The sequence below is a fragment of the Hirundo rustica genome, chromosome 11 (assembly GCF_015227805.2).
Source record: "Hirundo rustica isolate bHirRus1 chromosome 11, bHirRus1.pri.v3, whole genome shotgun sequence".
In the NCBI taxonomy this organism is placed as follows: Eukaryota; Metazoa; Chordata; class Aves; order Passeriformes; family Hirundinidae; genus Hirundo; species Hirundo rustica.
This window is the reverse complement of record NC_053460.1, coordinates 1,602,751-1,618,667: the sequence shown is the minus strand read 5'-3', so window position 1 is coordinate 1,618,667 and position 15,917 is coordinate 1,602,751. Positions and strand designations below refer to the sequence as shown.

Genomic DNA, 15,917 nt, shown 5'->3' with positions numbered 1-15,917 from the left:
TCGGGGAACCCAAAGAAGGACCGAGAACCCCAAAAGGAGACTTTAGGATGCCGAGGACGGGTCGCGGAACCCAAAAGCGCGCGGGGTGGGGCCAGAGCCCCAAATCAGCGTGCGGAGCCTCACGGCGCTCCCAGAGCGGTGGCGGGGACAGATTTTGGTGCCGGGGACAGATTCTGGTGCCGGGGACAGATTTTTTGGGGACCCCCCCGGGAGGGGAGCGCGGAGCCCCCGCAGGGACGGAGCCCCGGCGGCCACGCCCCCTCCGCCCTTGGCCCCGCCCCTCGGCGCGCGCCATCCGGGGGGCGTGTCCGGCGGGGGGCGGGGGCCTATGGGCGGCCGCGGCGGCGGCGCGGGCCCCGCCCCCCGGAGCGCTCGGCGGGTTCGATCCGGCGCGGCGCCCATTGAGAAAATCCCGCGGCGGCGGCGGCGGCGGCTTCGCTCCGCCGAGCACGGCCCGGCCCCGGCGCGGCCCCGGCCCCGGCCCCGGCGCGGCCCCGGCCCCGCGGGCGGGCGGGCGGGCATGCGAGCAGCCGGGGGCCCGCCCGCCGCCACCCACCTGCCGCCCGCCCAGCCGCCAGCCGGGGCGCAGGGCTCGCCCCTCGCCGAGCGATGTCCAGGAGGAAACAGAGCAACCCCCGGCAGATCAAACGTGAGTCGTCGCTATCGGGAAAGCATTCGCTCCGTTCTGTGCCGGCCGCACCGCAGCCGAGCTTCTAACCCCCCCCACCCCCCACCCACCGCCGGCCCCTTGTTTTAGTGCACCGCTCCTTCGGTGGCTGCGCCCCCCTCCCCCGGAGCCCCCGGTACTCCCGGGACACACCCGGGACACACCCGGACCGGCCGCCCCGGGTTCCGGTCCCGCTACCGGCCGCTCGCCCGCCTTGGTCTCTGTCGCCGCCGCTCCCCCCTCCCCGCGCCGCCTCCCCCCCGCCAGCGCGGTGGCTCCGGTACCGGCTCCCGATGGGGGCCCCGATAAGGCTTTAAAATATTCCGTTCTGCAAGTCCCGTCCTGATAACATCGCTCTGTCGGGACGGCCTGAAATTGTGATCTTATCTCCCCCGCCTGCCTCCCATCCAGCGCCGGCAGCCGGGGCCAGGGGCTCCCCGAACACCGCCCACCCCGGGGCTCCCCATGGCCGCGGGGCCACCCCGGCCCTGCCGAGGGCTCCTCACCCCGGCTACGGGCCCCTCACCCAGCCGGGGATTCTCCGACCCTCCCACCCCGGGGTCCCCATCCTCCCTGGGCTACCCCAGCCCTGACGGCGGGGACAGCACGGGGGGCTCCCCTTCCCGCATGGGCCCCCCCCCCCCTTTGCCTGGTCCCCGCTGTCCCCATGTGCCATCCTCCCCTCCGGCCACGCTGTCCTTGGCCCCCCACACCCTGCCCAGTGCCCCCCCAGGTCCCGCTTTGCATCCCGGCCCAGGTGGGACGCGGCCGTAAGGAGCGGCCCCGGGATCCCGCGGGGCTTTGGCCGCATCCCCGTCCTTCCCTCCCTGTGGAATGGCGATTCCCGAGGGTCGCGCTGGCCACCGTCCAGCCCGTGGGCCGGGCTCTTGTTTTGCTCCGGCGAGGATGTACGGGCGAGGCAGAGAAATCCTGCAAAGTGCTGGAAGTTTTGGGGTTTTTTTTTTCGGTTCCGGGCTCATCTCGGCTTTTCTCCTTCCTCTCCGGTGTGTGTGTGTGTGTGTGTGTGTGTGTGTTTTTTCTTTCCCCCTCGCGTCGATGGAAGCTGGTGATAAGAGGGAGATGGGAGGATAGGGAAGGCTGGCCACCATGTGATAATCTACCTTTATCTTTCTCCTGAAATAATTGCAAGGCTGAGTTGCACCTACCTGTTTCCCTGCCTGGGGTGATTGCTGTGGTGATAACGCTCAGCTAGACTTTTACCCGGGGAGAGTTAAAAATAGTCCCAGCTGCTCCTCTCTCTCTCTTTTTTTTTTTTTTTTCGGGATACTTTTCTCCTTTGGCTTTCCCCAACTTCCGCGGCTTTATTCCGGCAAAAAGCCTCTCCAGCCCTGCCTGGGTAACTCCAGCTCGTTGTACCGGGAGCGTTCAGACCGGAGCGAGCGGTAGCGCTGGAATGCCCCCGCTCCCTGCGGGATCCTCGCCGCTCCCGGGATGCCTGATCCCTGCTTTGCGGGGTAAACTGAGGCAGGACGAGGCCGCGGCAGCTCGGCCGGGCGGCGGCTCCTGGTATCTCCCTTCCTCTGCTGCTTTTCTGCAGAGATGTGAAGAAACGATAAAGTGGGAGGCTGATCTCAGGCCGCCGGCGATGGCCAAAACTGATTAAAAGCTGCGAGCTTGGAAGCCTTCCTGTGTGTGTGTCAACATGAAAACAGTCATTAGAGGCGGCGAGCGCGGCGAGAGCGCCCTGCCGCTGCTCCATCGGGGAAGGTATGCATGAATCAGGGCTCCGGTAACCAGACTCCTCTCATGTACAGACCGGACCTGTTTCCACAAAGTCTATCCTCCTTATCATCTCGGCTGGAGCATTAAAAAAAAAAAAAAACCAAAACTCCTCCAGATCGGTATCTGCTGATTTTTATTTCCCTGGGTGACGCGATGTTCTCGCCCTGGCTTCGCCTTCTCTTGCGGGGTTGGGGTTTTGTTGGGTTTTTTGTTTTTTAGGGGGTTTTTTTTTTTTTTGAAGCCCGATGCGAGGCGCAGATTAAGGCTGGCGGGGAGATCGCCCGGGAAGAGCGGGCGATCGCCAGCAGAGATAAGACAAAGATCAGACACCGGACTATATTTAACCAGCTGCTTTAACCTTCCTCTCCTTCGTGCCTTTCCGGGCTGGAGCCGAGCGGGGCTGGCGGGGCCGGGGGTGCCGCTCCCTCCCTCCCTCCCTCCGACCCCCCCGGCAGCGGCGGCGGCAGCCGTGGGGAGGCTTTGAAAGCCGATTGCATCGCGATAGTGGCTTTTGATAGCGGAGAAAACACCCCGAGCATCTCTCCCTTTCATTTTTGGGGGGGTTCCCGCCCGCAGAGGACAGTTCCTCGCCATCCCTGCCTGTACCACCAACCTCCCTGCAGCTGCTGCTGCTTTATGGGGTGGTTTATTTTATTTTATTTCTTTTCTCTCTTTTTTTTTTTTGTGTGTGTGTGTGTGTGCCTGTCTTTTGTTCTGCTGGTAGATAGATGTGAGGGGCTGATAGGCAGCAGGAGCTGATCTCCAAGCCAGATAAACTGTTATATTTATTAACTTCAAACATGGGAGCGCGGGCGCCCAGCTGATGAGCGAGGCTCTGGCAGCTGCCGGTGCTTTCGCAGCGCCGGGTCCTGCGATGGGGGAGCCTGATAAGCGGGAGATTGATCTCATCGCGCTGATGTGCCTCCCCCTCCCTCCTTCTTTTTAATACACCTATTTTTTTTAATATTTTTTTCTGTTCCTAAGCGAGCTGGAAGCGAATGTTTTGTCATAGTTGCAGGGGCCTGTTTGTGGTTATTATTTTTTTTTTTTTTTTTATGGCGGGTTCTTTTTTTTTTTTTTTTTTTTTTTTTCCTTTTCCTCTTTTATTCTGCGCTCAGCTGCAGTAGATCTGAGCTGCCGATAAGCACCGAGCTCCGATCTCCATCCTGATAGAGATTGCCAGGCTTGATAAGATCCACTTATCTCTCCCCACCAGACCGGAGCAGGATTCGCTACAACAACAAACACGGCAAAGAGGGGCAAAAGGGCTCCAACAATTTGTTCCACTGCAAATGTGATTAACGCGGGCGCTTTAATTATCTGATGGGGGGGGGCAGCTGCGTGTGCGTTTTTATTTCTCAAGGTGGTGGGGCGGTTTCTCCCCCCTCCACGTGCTCCGTGGAGCGAGCCGGGCTGAGAAGCCGAGCTCTCCCAGCGCCTGTTATCGGCTGCAGATGTTGCATTAGTTTGATGAGAGCTTTGACTTCTTTTTTTTTTTTTTTTTTGATGATTATCTCCCATTCTGCTCCGCCGAGCGAACGCACGGGGAGCGGGGAGGGGGGGTGGAGGTGAAAACACCGTCATATTCTTGCGTGTGGATTTTCTTTAATTGCTATTAGATGGTGTCAGATAACGAGCGCGATCTGCGCTGTTAAAGCCTCCGTCTCTTGACGGGGTGCGTTGGGCTGGGCGGTTTTTATTCTTTTTCCTTTCCTCCTGCGCTCTCCGGCTGCTCCGGCGTGGGCTCGGCGGCGATGCCGGGAAGGGGACGGGGGGAGCCGGGCAGCGGGGGGCCGTGCCGCTCGGAGCCGTCCTTCCCGGGAGTTTGGAAAATCGCCTTTCTTCTAAAGATGACAGCGGCCCAAGCCAGCGGCTATTTTTAGCTGCGGCGTGGTGAGCCGGTGGCGTGGGATGCTCCCGGCACGCCTCCTGCCCGCTCCTTCCCTCTGCCTTCCCTCCCCGAGCCGCTCCTGCCCTTTCAGGTGTTTCAGCCTCCTCTGCTTGCCGCTTTTTGTTTTGTTTTGGAGTGTGGGGGGGGTTTTTTGCCCGTTTTTCCCCCTGCGCTCTGATGCGGCTGCGCTTTTCCATCCCCGCCACCTCCGTGCCTCAGTTTCCCCATCCGGGCCGGGGGTGGGGGGGGTGTTTGGGGTGGGGTTTGCTCCCGGGATGAGCCGGGTGCCGGCAGAGCCTCCCAAAACCCGATTTTTCGGCGCATCCCGGGGCTCCCCCGGCCCCGCTGTCCCCCGCTCCTGGCATCCCGAGGGTGGCATCCCCGAGTCCCGCGTGTCTGCTACACCCACGGGCGCTGCCTGCCTGCCAGCCAACCCCTCCCGTCTTGTGCAAACAGCCCCGGGCCTTCGCCAGCCCTGGCGCGGTGGCATCCGAGAGCGGCGGCGGCTCCTCGCGGCTGGCAGGGGCGCGGGTGGCAAAGCCCCGGGGCGCAGCTGCCCCCGCAGCGGCTCTGCCCCATCCCGGCTGTCTCGGGATGCGCCATCGGGGGCTCCCAGGGCTGGGCACCCATCGTGGTGGGGTGCTGGTGGGATGCAGCCAGCAGAGCCCACCCTGGGGAGCTCTCCCAGGCATCCCCGGGTGTTTCCCCACAAGCCACGTTCCCGCTCGCTGGAGGGTCTGTGCCAGCCTCGGGCGACGCTGGGAGAAGTGTTCCTCCTCTGGCACAAGTTGGTGTGAGCATCCCTGCGGGCCCCAGCTCCAGGAGAAGGGGTTGGCGCCGTGCTTGGCAGCTGGTGGCCTGGTGAGGAAATCCATTCGCCGTGGATGGTGGAGAAATGGCACCGGTGGCCAGTGCCACCAGCCCCGTGCCCTGCCAGCCGTGCCACCCGTCACCCCTCGACGCCAGGGAGCCCTGCAAACCCTCTAGGCACCGCGCTGGGGGAATATCCCGGGATGGCTCTTCCCGGGCATCTCCGCAGTGGGCAGGGAGGATGAGGGGGATGCTGGGGGAGCGAGGGCTGGAGCCGGGCTGGCCACGGCCAAACCAGTTCTGCCGAGAGCCCGGAGCGCGTCCCCGCCGGGGCCACGGGGCGGGAGGGCGGCGCTGGAGCCGCGCCGGCGAGGGAGGCTCCGGAGCCTGTGCCAGGCGGCATCTTCCAGGGCCCGTGGGCGCCGGGGTTGGGTTGGTTTTTGTGTCTGCTGCAGCTCTTCCTCCTCCTGCACCCCCGGGGGACGCCCCCGCGCCGTCCCCGGGCGCGGAGCCGCGGCGATGGACCGTCCCTGGCATCCCGGGGGACGCCGCCTCCAGCAGGGATTTGCACCTCGGGATGCCGAGCGGCGAGGTTGGGCAAGGTCTTTATTTTCCGTGGTGAATCACGAGGCCACCTAGCAAGCTGCAGGTTCCCCTTTGGCCAAGTTGCGACGGGGCCAGCTCGGCGATCGGGGCCGGGGAAGAGAGCGATCCTGTCCCCCCGGGAACGCGGGAATTGTGCGAGGAGGCGGCGCCGCGGCGCAGGGGATCCCGGGTTCCCGGAGAGGGGCAGCGCCCCAAAGGCACGGCCGTGGCCGCATCCATCCCGGCGCGGGAATCTCCGTGCCGTGGGACGTTCCCAGCCCCGAGGGGACACCCACATCCCTGGGGAAGGAGAGGACAACGCTGCCCAAACTGGGAGCAGCAGGGCCGGGCATGGAGCTGCCGGTGGATTTGGGGTCAAGCGCAGCCGTGCCGGCCCAAGGAAGAGGATGTTTTCGAGGATGTTTTCCATGCGTGCCGTCCGTCCTGCTGGAAAAAAACAACGTGATCCGCCTTGGAAAACACTGGATGGGGCGTTGCTGTGGAGGGAAAGCCAGCCCAGACCTTCCACAGAGGCACAGCCAAGGCCCGAGAGCCGGTGCTGCCCGGAGAGAGGGATGTGAGCAACGGGGGCACGGCGGGAGCGAGGAGCTTCTCGGAATTCAACATCTAAGAAGATAAATTGGAAGAGGCCTCTGTGCCAGCCCCGCACCGTGCTGCTCCGTGCCGAGGGCATGGATTTTTCATCCCGTGGGGCCAAGAAAATCGCCTCCCCCACTTCGGAGAAGAGCGGGAATGGGAGCAGGAGGCCAGTATCTCCTCTCTTTTTTCTTCCTGCGCCACATCCCATGACCGCTTTTGCTGCCTGACTCAGGGCTTTTGGCCGGGCTGCGTCCTGCCGCTCCTTTTATCAGGAAAGTTCAAGTGTTTCGGGGGGTAATACAGTTCCCTCTTCCGATGGCTGCCCGGCAAAGGCTCCACATTGTTCCTGCGGCAGCGTGTTTTTTTGGAAGGGCTGAAATGCCGAAAGGAATGCAACTGCTGACCTTGGGCTGCAGTGGGGTTAAGGAGTGTGTGCCTATGAGTCACTCCAGATAAGAGCCTTCCACGGCTTTTTTTTTTTTTTTTTTTTCCCTCCAAAATAATTCTTTATCTCCTCTTTCTCACATCAACATATTTTCTCGACATCTCCCATTCGATAGCGCGTGGAGGAAATGTGCTCCTCGGGTTTGTTCATCTGATGGAACGTGGGTCCATTGTTTTCCCTCGGCCTTGGCCGGCCGGGAGCGTGACCCCAGGATTTGGGGATGCGCCTCCGAGTCCGGGGTTTGGGGATGCTCAGTGGGGTCGGTGTCCCAGAGCTTTGGGAATGCTCAGTGAGGTCATGGCCTGGAGGTTTTGGGGTCATTGCGTGGGGTTTTGGGATGTTCGATGAGGTCGGTGCCTGGAGCTTTGGCAGTGTTGAGGATTTGGTGCCTGGAGAGTTCTGGGATGTTCAATGGGATCAGCACCTGGAGATTTTGGGGATGTTCAATGGGATCAGTGCCTGGAGATTTTTGGGATGTTCAATGGGATCAGCACCTGGAGATTTTGGGGATGCTCAATGGGATCAGCACCTGGAGATTTTTGGGATGTTCAATGAGGTCAGTGCCTGGAAATTTTTGGGTTGTTCAATGGGGTCAGTGCCTGGAGATTTTTGGGATGTTCAATGGGGTCAGTGCCTGGAGCTTTGGGAATATTTAGGAATGGTGCCTGCAGTTTTGGGAATGCAAACCCAGGGTTTGGTGATGTTTGTTTGGGTCACTACCCCTTACTTTAGGGATGAGCTCTGGGGTCGGTGCCCAGGATTTTGGGAATGTTTGGCACCCTGGACTTCGGCAATGCCCAGCAGATTCCATGTCTGGGGTTTTAAGGATGCTCCTCAGGGTCAGTGCCCAGGAATTTCTGGAGGACTTTGGGGATGCACCTTTAGGCTGTGCCTGAGGTTTTGGGAATGCTCTGCGGGGTCAGTCCCTGTAGCTTTGGGAATGTGCCTTGGGATGGTACCCAGAGGTTTGGGATGCTTTGGGATTGGTTTCCCGGGGTTTTGGGATGCTTTGGGATTGGCTCCCCGTGGTTTTGGGATGCTTTGAGATTGGCTCCCCGTGGTTTTGGGATGCTTTGAGATTGGCTCCCCGTGGTTTTGGGATGCTTTGGGATTGGCTCCCCGGGGTTTTGGGGACATTTCCCTGGGTCAGCACGTGGGGTTTGAGAACCTGCCTTGGCGCTGATACCCAGAGCTTTTGGGGCTGCTCAGTGGCCGGGTCAGTCCCCAGGGCTTTTGGAACCGCGGAGCAGCGGGGCGAGCATCCCCATCTCGGGAGGGCACGGCGGGGCTGGAGGAGCCGCTCTCCCCTCCCTCCCTCCCTTCCCCTGCTCCGCCGGGAAGTTTTGGCCGCTCTCTCTCTTCTCCGTCTCCCAGCCGAGGCCTCTCATGCTCCTCGCAGCTCCGATGATAATGCGGAAAGTTGAACTGGCCCCATTACTGCGCTGCGATGGTTGCGGCGATAAGGGCGCGATAATGGCAGCGATAGCGGCGGCTCGGTAGCCAATGGCTCCGCCGCTCCTCCCATTAACATTCCCCACCACGGCCGGGGCTCGGAGCTGCCTATCTGCTCTCCATTTCCACTCCTCCGCTAGATAAGAATGGAAATACTGACTTCATAGCTCACTGATTAAAGTGTCTGGATTTCTTGATAATACACAGATAAATTATGTTTTTCAAAAAGAAGGTAGGGAAAGGGAAGGGAGTGCGAGGGGAGGGAAAAACCTTCAGTCCATTTTTATTTTATTTTTTTTTTTTTTCCCCTTTTCCTTCCCTCTTTCTGGCCGTGCCCTGGGAGTTGGGTTTTTGCTGCTCCAAAACGCCCTTCCCAGCAGGAAGGCAGAGCCCTGCCGGGTGCCAAAGGAGTTGGGGGGACAAAGGATTTTTGGGGAGCCACATGGATGGGGTGTAGGGTGCAATCTCATCCCCGTGCTGGAGATGCTGTTCCTGCATCCGGGGCCCTGCTCCCATCACGGGCACCCTGGGCTTTGCCAGCTGTGCCAGGCTGCCGGGATCCCGGCGGTGCCTGGAGCATCTCAGGAGGGATCTGTCCCCGGGCTGGCAGGACGCAGGGATGCTCGGGAAGCATCTCCACGTCTCCGTATCCACCTCCAGCCTGAGCCTCGCTGCTTCTGCTGCAGGATGCTGCCCTGGAAACTTCGGAGCAGCCTCATCCCACTGCCCCGTCCACGCTCAGCTCCTTGACTTCCCTCGCTCATCCCTGCCGGAGCAAACGGAGCTCCCAGGCTTCTCGGTTTGGGAAAGGTATCGACCACCAGCATCTGAGTTTGTTTCATCTAAATATAAAACTAAAGAGCGAACAGTATAAAGTTCATTTTTTTTTTTTTAATGTGCTGCCCCATTCCAGTTGGGCTGCTCTCTTTATTTTTTTTTTTTTTTTAGGGGAACGGTGATAAAAAGCAGAGATAAAGCCAGGACTGTTTTGTGTAGGAGTCGGTATCTGCGTTATCTATCTCCCTTTTTCACTCTCCGAGCAGCTCTGTTGTTTTTCGCTCTTATCTCGCTCCACCAAAATGCCAAGAACAGGAAAAAAAAAAAAAAATCAGAAAAAAGAAAGAGGGAGAGAGGCAGCGCAGGCACGTTTGCACGGAGCGAACTCGGCGTCCACGGAGCCGGGCGGGAGAAGGGCTTGGAACTGGGAGGAAGAGGAGGGTTGGTGTGTGCTGGGAAGGGTTTTGGGAGCAGCGCTGTCCCAGGGATCTCCGTGTGCCAGCTACTCTCAGGTGCACCACCCCACCTGGCTGTGCCCTGGCCCCTGGAGCCTCCACGGTTCCTGCTCGTTACCCTGGAGTGCTCCAGGATGGCTCTGGGAGCTGGGATCAGGCATCCTGTGGGTTTGGGGGCGGCAGGAACATCCCATCTTTGTCCCCATCCCTCCGGCCTTGTTGTCACCCAGGGCTGTCACAGGCTGAAAGGCTTGGTGTGGACACTGGAAACCATCCCTGTTCCCTTTCCACGGCTTTTGGCAGCAGGATGGACCTGGCAGGACCTGGAGCTGCTTCCCACAGGAAGGGGGATGGCTCCAGCTCGGCATCTCCGGCGTGATTTGTCGCTGGATTAGCACAGAGCTTGACCTCTGTCCTCGCTGTCACCTGGCGCTGATGTGTTCCGAGTGCTGCCTGTGCAGCCCCAGCCATTCCCACCTGGAATGTCCTTTATTCCAGGTGGGAGAAAAGTACCCAAACTGAGGGCTTTTCCCCCAGTTCTGCCCTTTGGCAGGGAGCAGGGGTGGCGTGCTTGGAGCCCGGTCTCCGTGGATGGAATTTCTCTCCCGCCTTGTTGCGTATCCAGCTGCTCCCGAAGCGCTGGATCCCCACGGGGACGCGCACCTCGCACCGCTCTGGGGTGGGGTTTGGATGGAGACAGCTCCAGCCCCCCCAGTAAGGGCTGCTCCCTCTCTCCCAGTCTCAGCAGCTGCCTCGGTTTCCGTGCTGTGGCTCCGTGTGCTCTCCAGCCGGGCAGCCAGGCCCACGTTCAGCGCATCCCTTCTCCCGGAGCGATCCCATCCATCTGCTGCGCCGGGGACGGCTCCATTCCACTCTCTCCTCGCTCCAAATCTATCAGGGCCTTATCGACCCCATCTGAAACCTAAAGTCACTCCATTGTCATTGTCCCCGGGTCTCTCCCCTCGCTCTGTCCCCTCCCTCGCGCGCGGCTGATCCGCCGGCCGTTCCTGTGGGGAACGGCGGCCCCCGGAGCGCCCCAATCTCCCGGGATCTCTCGGTGCTTTATCGGCCCATCGGAGCCGGGGCTGGCGGGGCCGGCGCTGGCGCCGCTCGCTGCTGATAAAGTTACAGAGTTCAGGCAGTGATGAATGTTCAGTAACTGCACCCGCCGCGATCCCGCCTGGGCTTGGCAGCGCGAGCAGCTCCGGCTGAAACCAATCCCTCCCCTATCAGCAGCGCTGCTCTTTCTCAGGCTCGGCCTCTCCCCGCTCCTGCTCTTCCCCTGGGGGGGGCTCCCCCGGGGCAGCACAGCACCGAGGGATGCTCCGGGGGCTCCGTCCCCGGGGGCGGTTTCGGGATTTCGCACTGGAATGGTTTGGGTTGGGAAGGAGCTTGGAGCTCATCTGGTTCTGGAGCAGGGAGGTTCCACCGGGCCGGGCTGCGGTGGTTGGGACAGAGCAGCTCCCCAGCAGTGACTGGAGCATCCCATTCCCATCCCCATTTCCATCCCTATTCCCATCTCCATTCCCATTTCCATCCCAATTCCCATCCCTATTCCCATCCCCATCCCCATTTCCATCCCCATCCCCATTTCCATCCCCAATCCCTTCCCATCCAATTCCCATCCCCATTTCCATCCCCAATCCCTTCCCATTCCCACCCCCATTCCCATCCCAATTCCCATCCCCATTCTCATCCCCATTCCCATCCCCAATCCCTTCCCATTCCCATCCCTATTCCCATCCCTATTCCCATCCCAATTCCCATCCCAATTCCCATCCCCATTCCCATCCCCAGTCCCTTCCCATCCCCATTCCCATCCCATCATGACAAATCCCGGCCTTCCCAACACCTCCATTCCCATTCCATCCTTCATTCCCCTGCTGGAAGAATCAGGCCTAAGTACACGTAAAGGTTTTCCATTATTAATCAATTTCCACTATTCCTCTTTAACAAGAACCAAACCGTGTTAACCCGTAACGGTATGTTATAAATGTAATCGTCACTATAAATTTAACAATTATTGTGAATGCCGTCCCATGAGCATTGGCAGCGTCACCCGCCCCCTCCGTGCCCCCGCCGCCGCTCTTCCCCCACCACTCTTCATTCCCCTCCTGGTATAAATTAGGCCTGGTGGATTATGAATGTAATCATGTTAATCATTATCAAACCCCTCACGAGCAGTTGGAGCATCTTCCCATCAGGAGTTTCAGCATCACCCAGCACCTCTATCCCCCGTTCCCCTCCTGGGTAAATTAGGGCCTCAACACAAAAATGTAATAAGTCTATAAATTTAATTTAGAAATGATTATAAGTATCTGCCATCAGCACTCCCAGCATCCCTACCACCTCCTGGATAAACCAGTAATAATTTAATACCAAATCATCATCAATACATTATAAACCGCCCCCCTTCCACCTTCCAATTCTCCAACCGTGCTTTTTATTTTCCCTTGCCCTTTTCCCCCAGGGCACCGCGGGCAGGGTCAGGGTGAGTTTTATCTGGAGGTGATGGAGAAGGGCCCCAAATTTGAGATAAAGCCCCCTGGGGCCGGCCCCAGCCGCTATCGGCTCCATGCACCGGGCTGATCTTTCACGAGGAGATATCCACGGGAAGAGCCCGGCCTGGGATGCTGCAGCCGGGCTGATAGGGGGACAGGGCTGATCCGCGCCCCAAAAAAAGCCCCTTTTCCTCCCAAAGGGATTCCAGACCGTTGGAATTTAGTGCAGCACCACCGAGGGGGGGGACCTTGGAGGTGCGGCGTCCCCCGGAACCTCCTTTGTCCCGGCTTGGTGGCGTTCCCGATCCGCAGGGAGCGGGCTGGGGAGCAGCCGAGGTCGTTGGTAAAACAAACATCGGTAGGGCCCAGGGAGGAATTGGGTGAGAAGAGCGGGCGGGTGGCCCATCAGATAGCGGGATTTGCAGCCCGGGTTGTTCTCCGGGTGCTTCTGGCAGCGGGGCGGGCTCGGCGCAGCCCCGCCGCCAGACCCTGGGGAATCCCGGCACGCTCCCCATTCCCACCAAACCACCTTGGCCAGAGGAGCAGCTGGCTCTGGCTCCGGGAGCAGCTTTCCCCGAGGAACGCCGGCCTGTTCCCGCCGCCCCTTGCTCTTGGCTCCATCGTTTAGGGGGAAAAGAGGTGATTTAGGAAGCGATGCCTGAGTGGAATTCCCGCATTTCTGGCATGAGGTGATGGACGAGCATCCTGGTGATGGTTTGTGTGTCCCAAAACCCGGGCTGGAGCCTTGCCCGCCTGGTTTTGGGTTGGTTTTCATCATCATCATCATCATCATTATTGTTATTATTATTGTTATTTATTGTGGTTTTTTATTTGGAAGAGGATGGTGCCAGCGCAGGGATGAGGAGGAGCTGGAAGGATGGAGAAGGGATCCTCTGTTATGTTGCCTGCCTGGTGGAGCTGGAATATCCCCCAGGATGCCCTGGCACAGCTGGGATGTCCCCAGTGTCCCCCGCAGTGACACCCAGAGCCGAGGCTGAGCTTTGAGGTGCCTGGAGAGAAGGTTTGGGATGTCCCTCATTCCCTGCCTCCTGGAGCCTTCCTTGGGCTCATCCCCTGCCCAACGGGACTTGGAGGAATTTTTATTTTTAGAAATGAGGATTGTGGATTCCCAGAGCGGTTCGGGTCGGAAGGACCTTAAAGCTCATCTCCTTCCTCCCCCTCCGCGGGCAGGGACACATTCCATTCGGCCCAGGTTGCTCCGAGCCCCATCCAACCCGGCCTTGAACGCTTCCACAGAAGGGAATTGGAAGGAGCCGGATGGGAAATTTTATTTAAATTCGTATTTAAAAATAAACACTTGGACCTGACGGCAGCACCGAGCGCCAGCAGGCGAAGGCAGGTTGCCACCAGCCCTGCACGTGTTCCCGACCCAGGACCTGCTTTCCACCATGGGAACTCCCTCCTCCTCCTCCTCCTCCTCCTTCTCCTCCTCCTCCTTCTCCTCCCTGCTCCAGAGCCGGTGGGAAAGTCTGTGGCTGTTGCTATTTTCTATCTGTTATCAAGGCCTCTTATCGCTTTGCTCTTGTCTCCGTGCCGGCTCTCCGAGCGCCCAGGGTCTCGCTCTTGGCAGCCTGGAAAAGTCCCCCCCATCTCCTCACCCCCCCCCCTCCTTGATTCCCTATATTCTTTTGGCTTTTATTTAATTTACCGGCTAAGCACGAAGAATCAAGACGAGCTTTGTTGTTCCCGCCCTGGGAGAGCCTTAATTGGAGTGATCAAATCATTACCTGGATAACGCCGGGTTTCCCTGGGAATGCCGACCCTCGGCCCAGCCCCGGTGCCACCTCGCCTCAGCTTCCTGCAAGTTTTTAGAGTCACTGTCTTTCTTCCTTTTTTTTTTTTTTCTCTTTTTTTTTGAGAAAAAAAAAAAAAAAAAGAAGGGAAAAAAAGAAAAAAAAAAAGAAAAAAAATAAATCCTTGCTCGTTATCAATAAAAAAAAAAAAAAGGAGAGAGAAGGAGGGAGGGAGAAGAGTTAATCGTCGAAGCGGAGTATCTTGGAAGGGAGCGTTTTTTGGCTCTTCCCCTCTCTGTAAAACCAGCCTCGGTAATTCAGTTTTAAAGCATGAAAAAAGGGAGTTGATGAAATTCCGCTATCAGCACCGAACCAATATGCAAAATATCTCGCCGAGAATCAAATAGCTATTATGTTTTCATTTCCATTTCAGCGTATTTGCTTAATGAAGAATAGACAGATCAGGCCAGCCGAGGGAGGCTGTGTGCGGTGATAACTGTGCAGGGCTCCCAGCAATCCCGGGCAAGTGATGCTCCCCTCCTGCTCCGCGCTCCCTCTCCCTCACTTGCTCTTTTTTTTTTTCCTTTTTTCCCCCTTTTTTTGATTTTTTTTTTTTGGTTTTTCGCTGGCGGTGCATCCCTGAGGAGCGGGATGCTGCAGTGGGGTCGGGATGCATCCAAGGATACCATTCTGGCCTCTCCGTGGGCGCTGGGCGACACCGTGGCCCCCAAACCCCTGGGTTTACGTGGTTGGGTTTGTCTGGAGCGTCCCCCTCTCCCGTGTGCTCGGGAGTGTTTTGGGGTGGGATTTGGGATGCATCCAGGGACAGTGTGAGACGATTCCAGGGTGCTGTTGGGCCCTGCTCTTCCCCAGACCAGGTTTGACACGGTTGGATTTGTAGGGAGCGTTCCCATCTTCCTCGTGGCTGGGCCTCGGTGTTTTGGGGGGGCATTTGGGCGGTCCCGGGATGCATCCAGGGGTCACAGTGACGACATTCTGGGATTGTTGATTCCCCATCTTTGTGTAGGCCCTGGGTGACGCCACGGCACCCAAACCCCAGCTGGATGGAGATGGAGCATCCCCATCTCCCTCCTGACTGGGGATGGACATTTCAGCGTGGGATGTTGATACATCCAGAGACCCCAGCAGTGCAATACTGGGATGCTCTTGGCCACCCATCATCGCTGTAGGAACTCGGTGGCACCACAGGACTCAAACCCCAGCTGGATGTGTATGGGGCATCCAGTTGGATTTGTATGGAGCATCCATTTGGATTTATATGGGACATCCATTTGGATTTATATGGGACATCCATTTGGATTTATATGGGGCATCCATTTGGATTTATACAGGGCATCCATTTGGATTTGCATGGGGCATCCATTTGGATTTATATGGGACATCCATTTTGATTTATATGGGGCATCCATTTGGATTTATATGGGACATCCAGTTGGATTTATATGGAATATCCATTTGGATTTATGTGGGACATCTCCATTTCCCTCCTGTCTGGGGATGTATTTTGGGGTGGGATATGGGGTCCATCCAGGGACCGTGCATGGGATGCTGCTGGCCGCCCATCATCCCTGTAGGCCACAGTAGCACCCAAAGCCATCCCCATCCTCCTCCTGCTTCCCACTGCTCCCAGGCGGGACGTGGGTGGTCTCAGCACCCTTGGGTGGGCGCCAGGTGCCCTCCTGGTCCCACCCATCCCTTCCCAGCCCCATCCACCCCTCCCTGGGCCGGCTGGAGGTGCCAAACCCCGGCGCAGGCGAGCGTCGGGTTAACTTTATCAGAAGCCCAAGAGCCGCATGAAGGCGTGAAGGAAGAAATTAGCCTAACAATGTTTCATTTACAGCGGGAGAAACGATTTGTTAGCCGGCGATTGTTTCTGAATATTATCAGAGCCTTTTTAATTGTGCTGGAACTGAAATTAGCAGAATTAGAATAAATTGCCTTCCCTTCTCCGGCAGCCTCTTTATCCACGCTCATTGTTGCGCGCTTTGTATAGATTATGGGCTCTTTGTTCTGCTGCTGTAAATATACGCGCCTGGAGTCACGGGCGAGCTGGCTGAGGTCTGCCAGACGGGCTGGTCCCGCTCCGATCCCCCCCGTGGTTCCCCGATCCCGATCCCGGGGCCGCCTGGGGTCCCGGCAGCCCCCGGCAGCGTCGTGTGTCACCGCCCACGTGTGTCACCGGCCGCGTGTGTCACCGCTGCTCGCCTCGCCTGCCC

General features: G+C 58.7%; 1 protein-coding gene across 1 annotated transcript in view; it reads left to right on the top strand.

Annotated features, from left to right (window-relative positions):
* Positions 1-545: 545 nt before the first annotated feature.
* The window catches only part of ZFPM1 (zinc finger protein, FOG family member 1), a 35,607-nt gene continuing 20,235 nt past the window's right edge, over positions 546-15,917 (top strand). Inside the window, exon 1 of the mRNA XM_040075694.2 lies at positions 546-649. Coding sequence (XP_039931628.1) covers positions 610-649 — 40 coding nt within the window. The 5' untranslated portion in view covers positions 546-609. The remainder of the gene's footprint in view (positions 650-15,917) is intronic.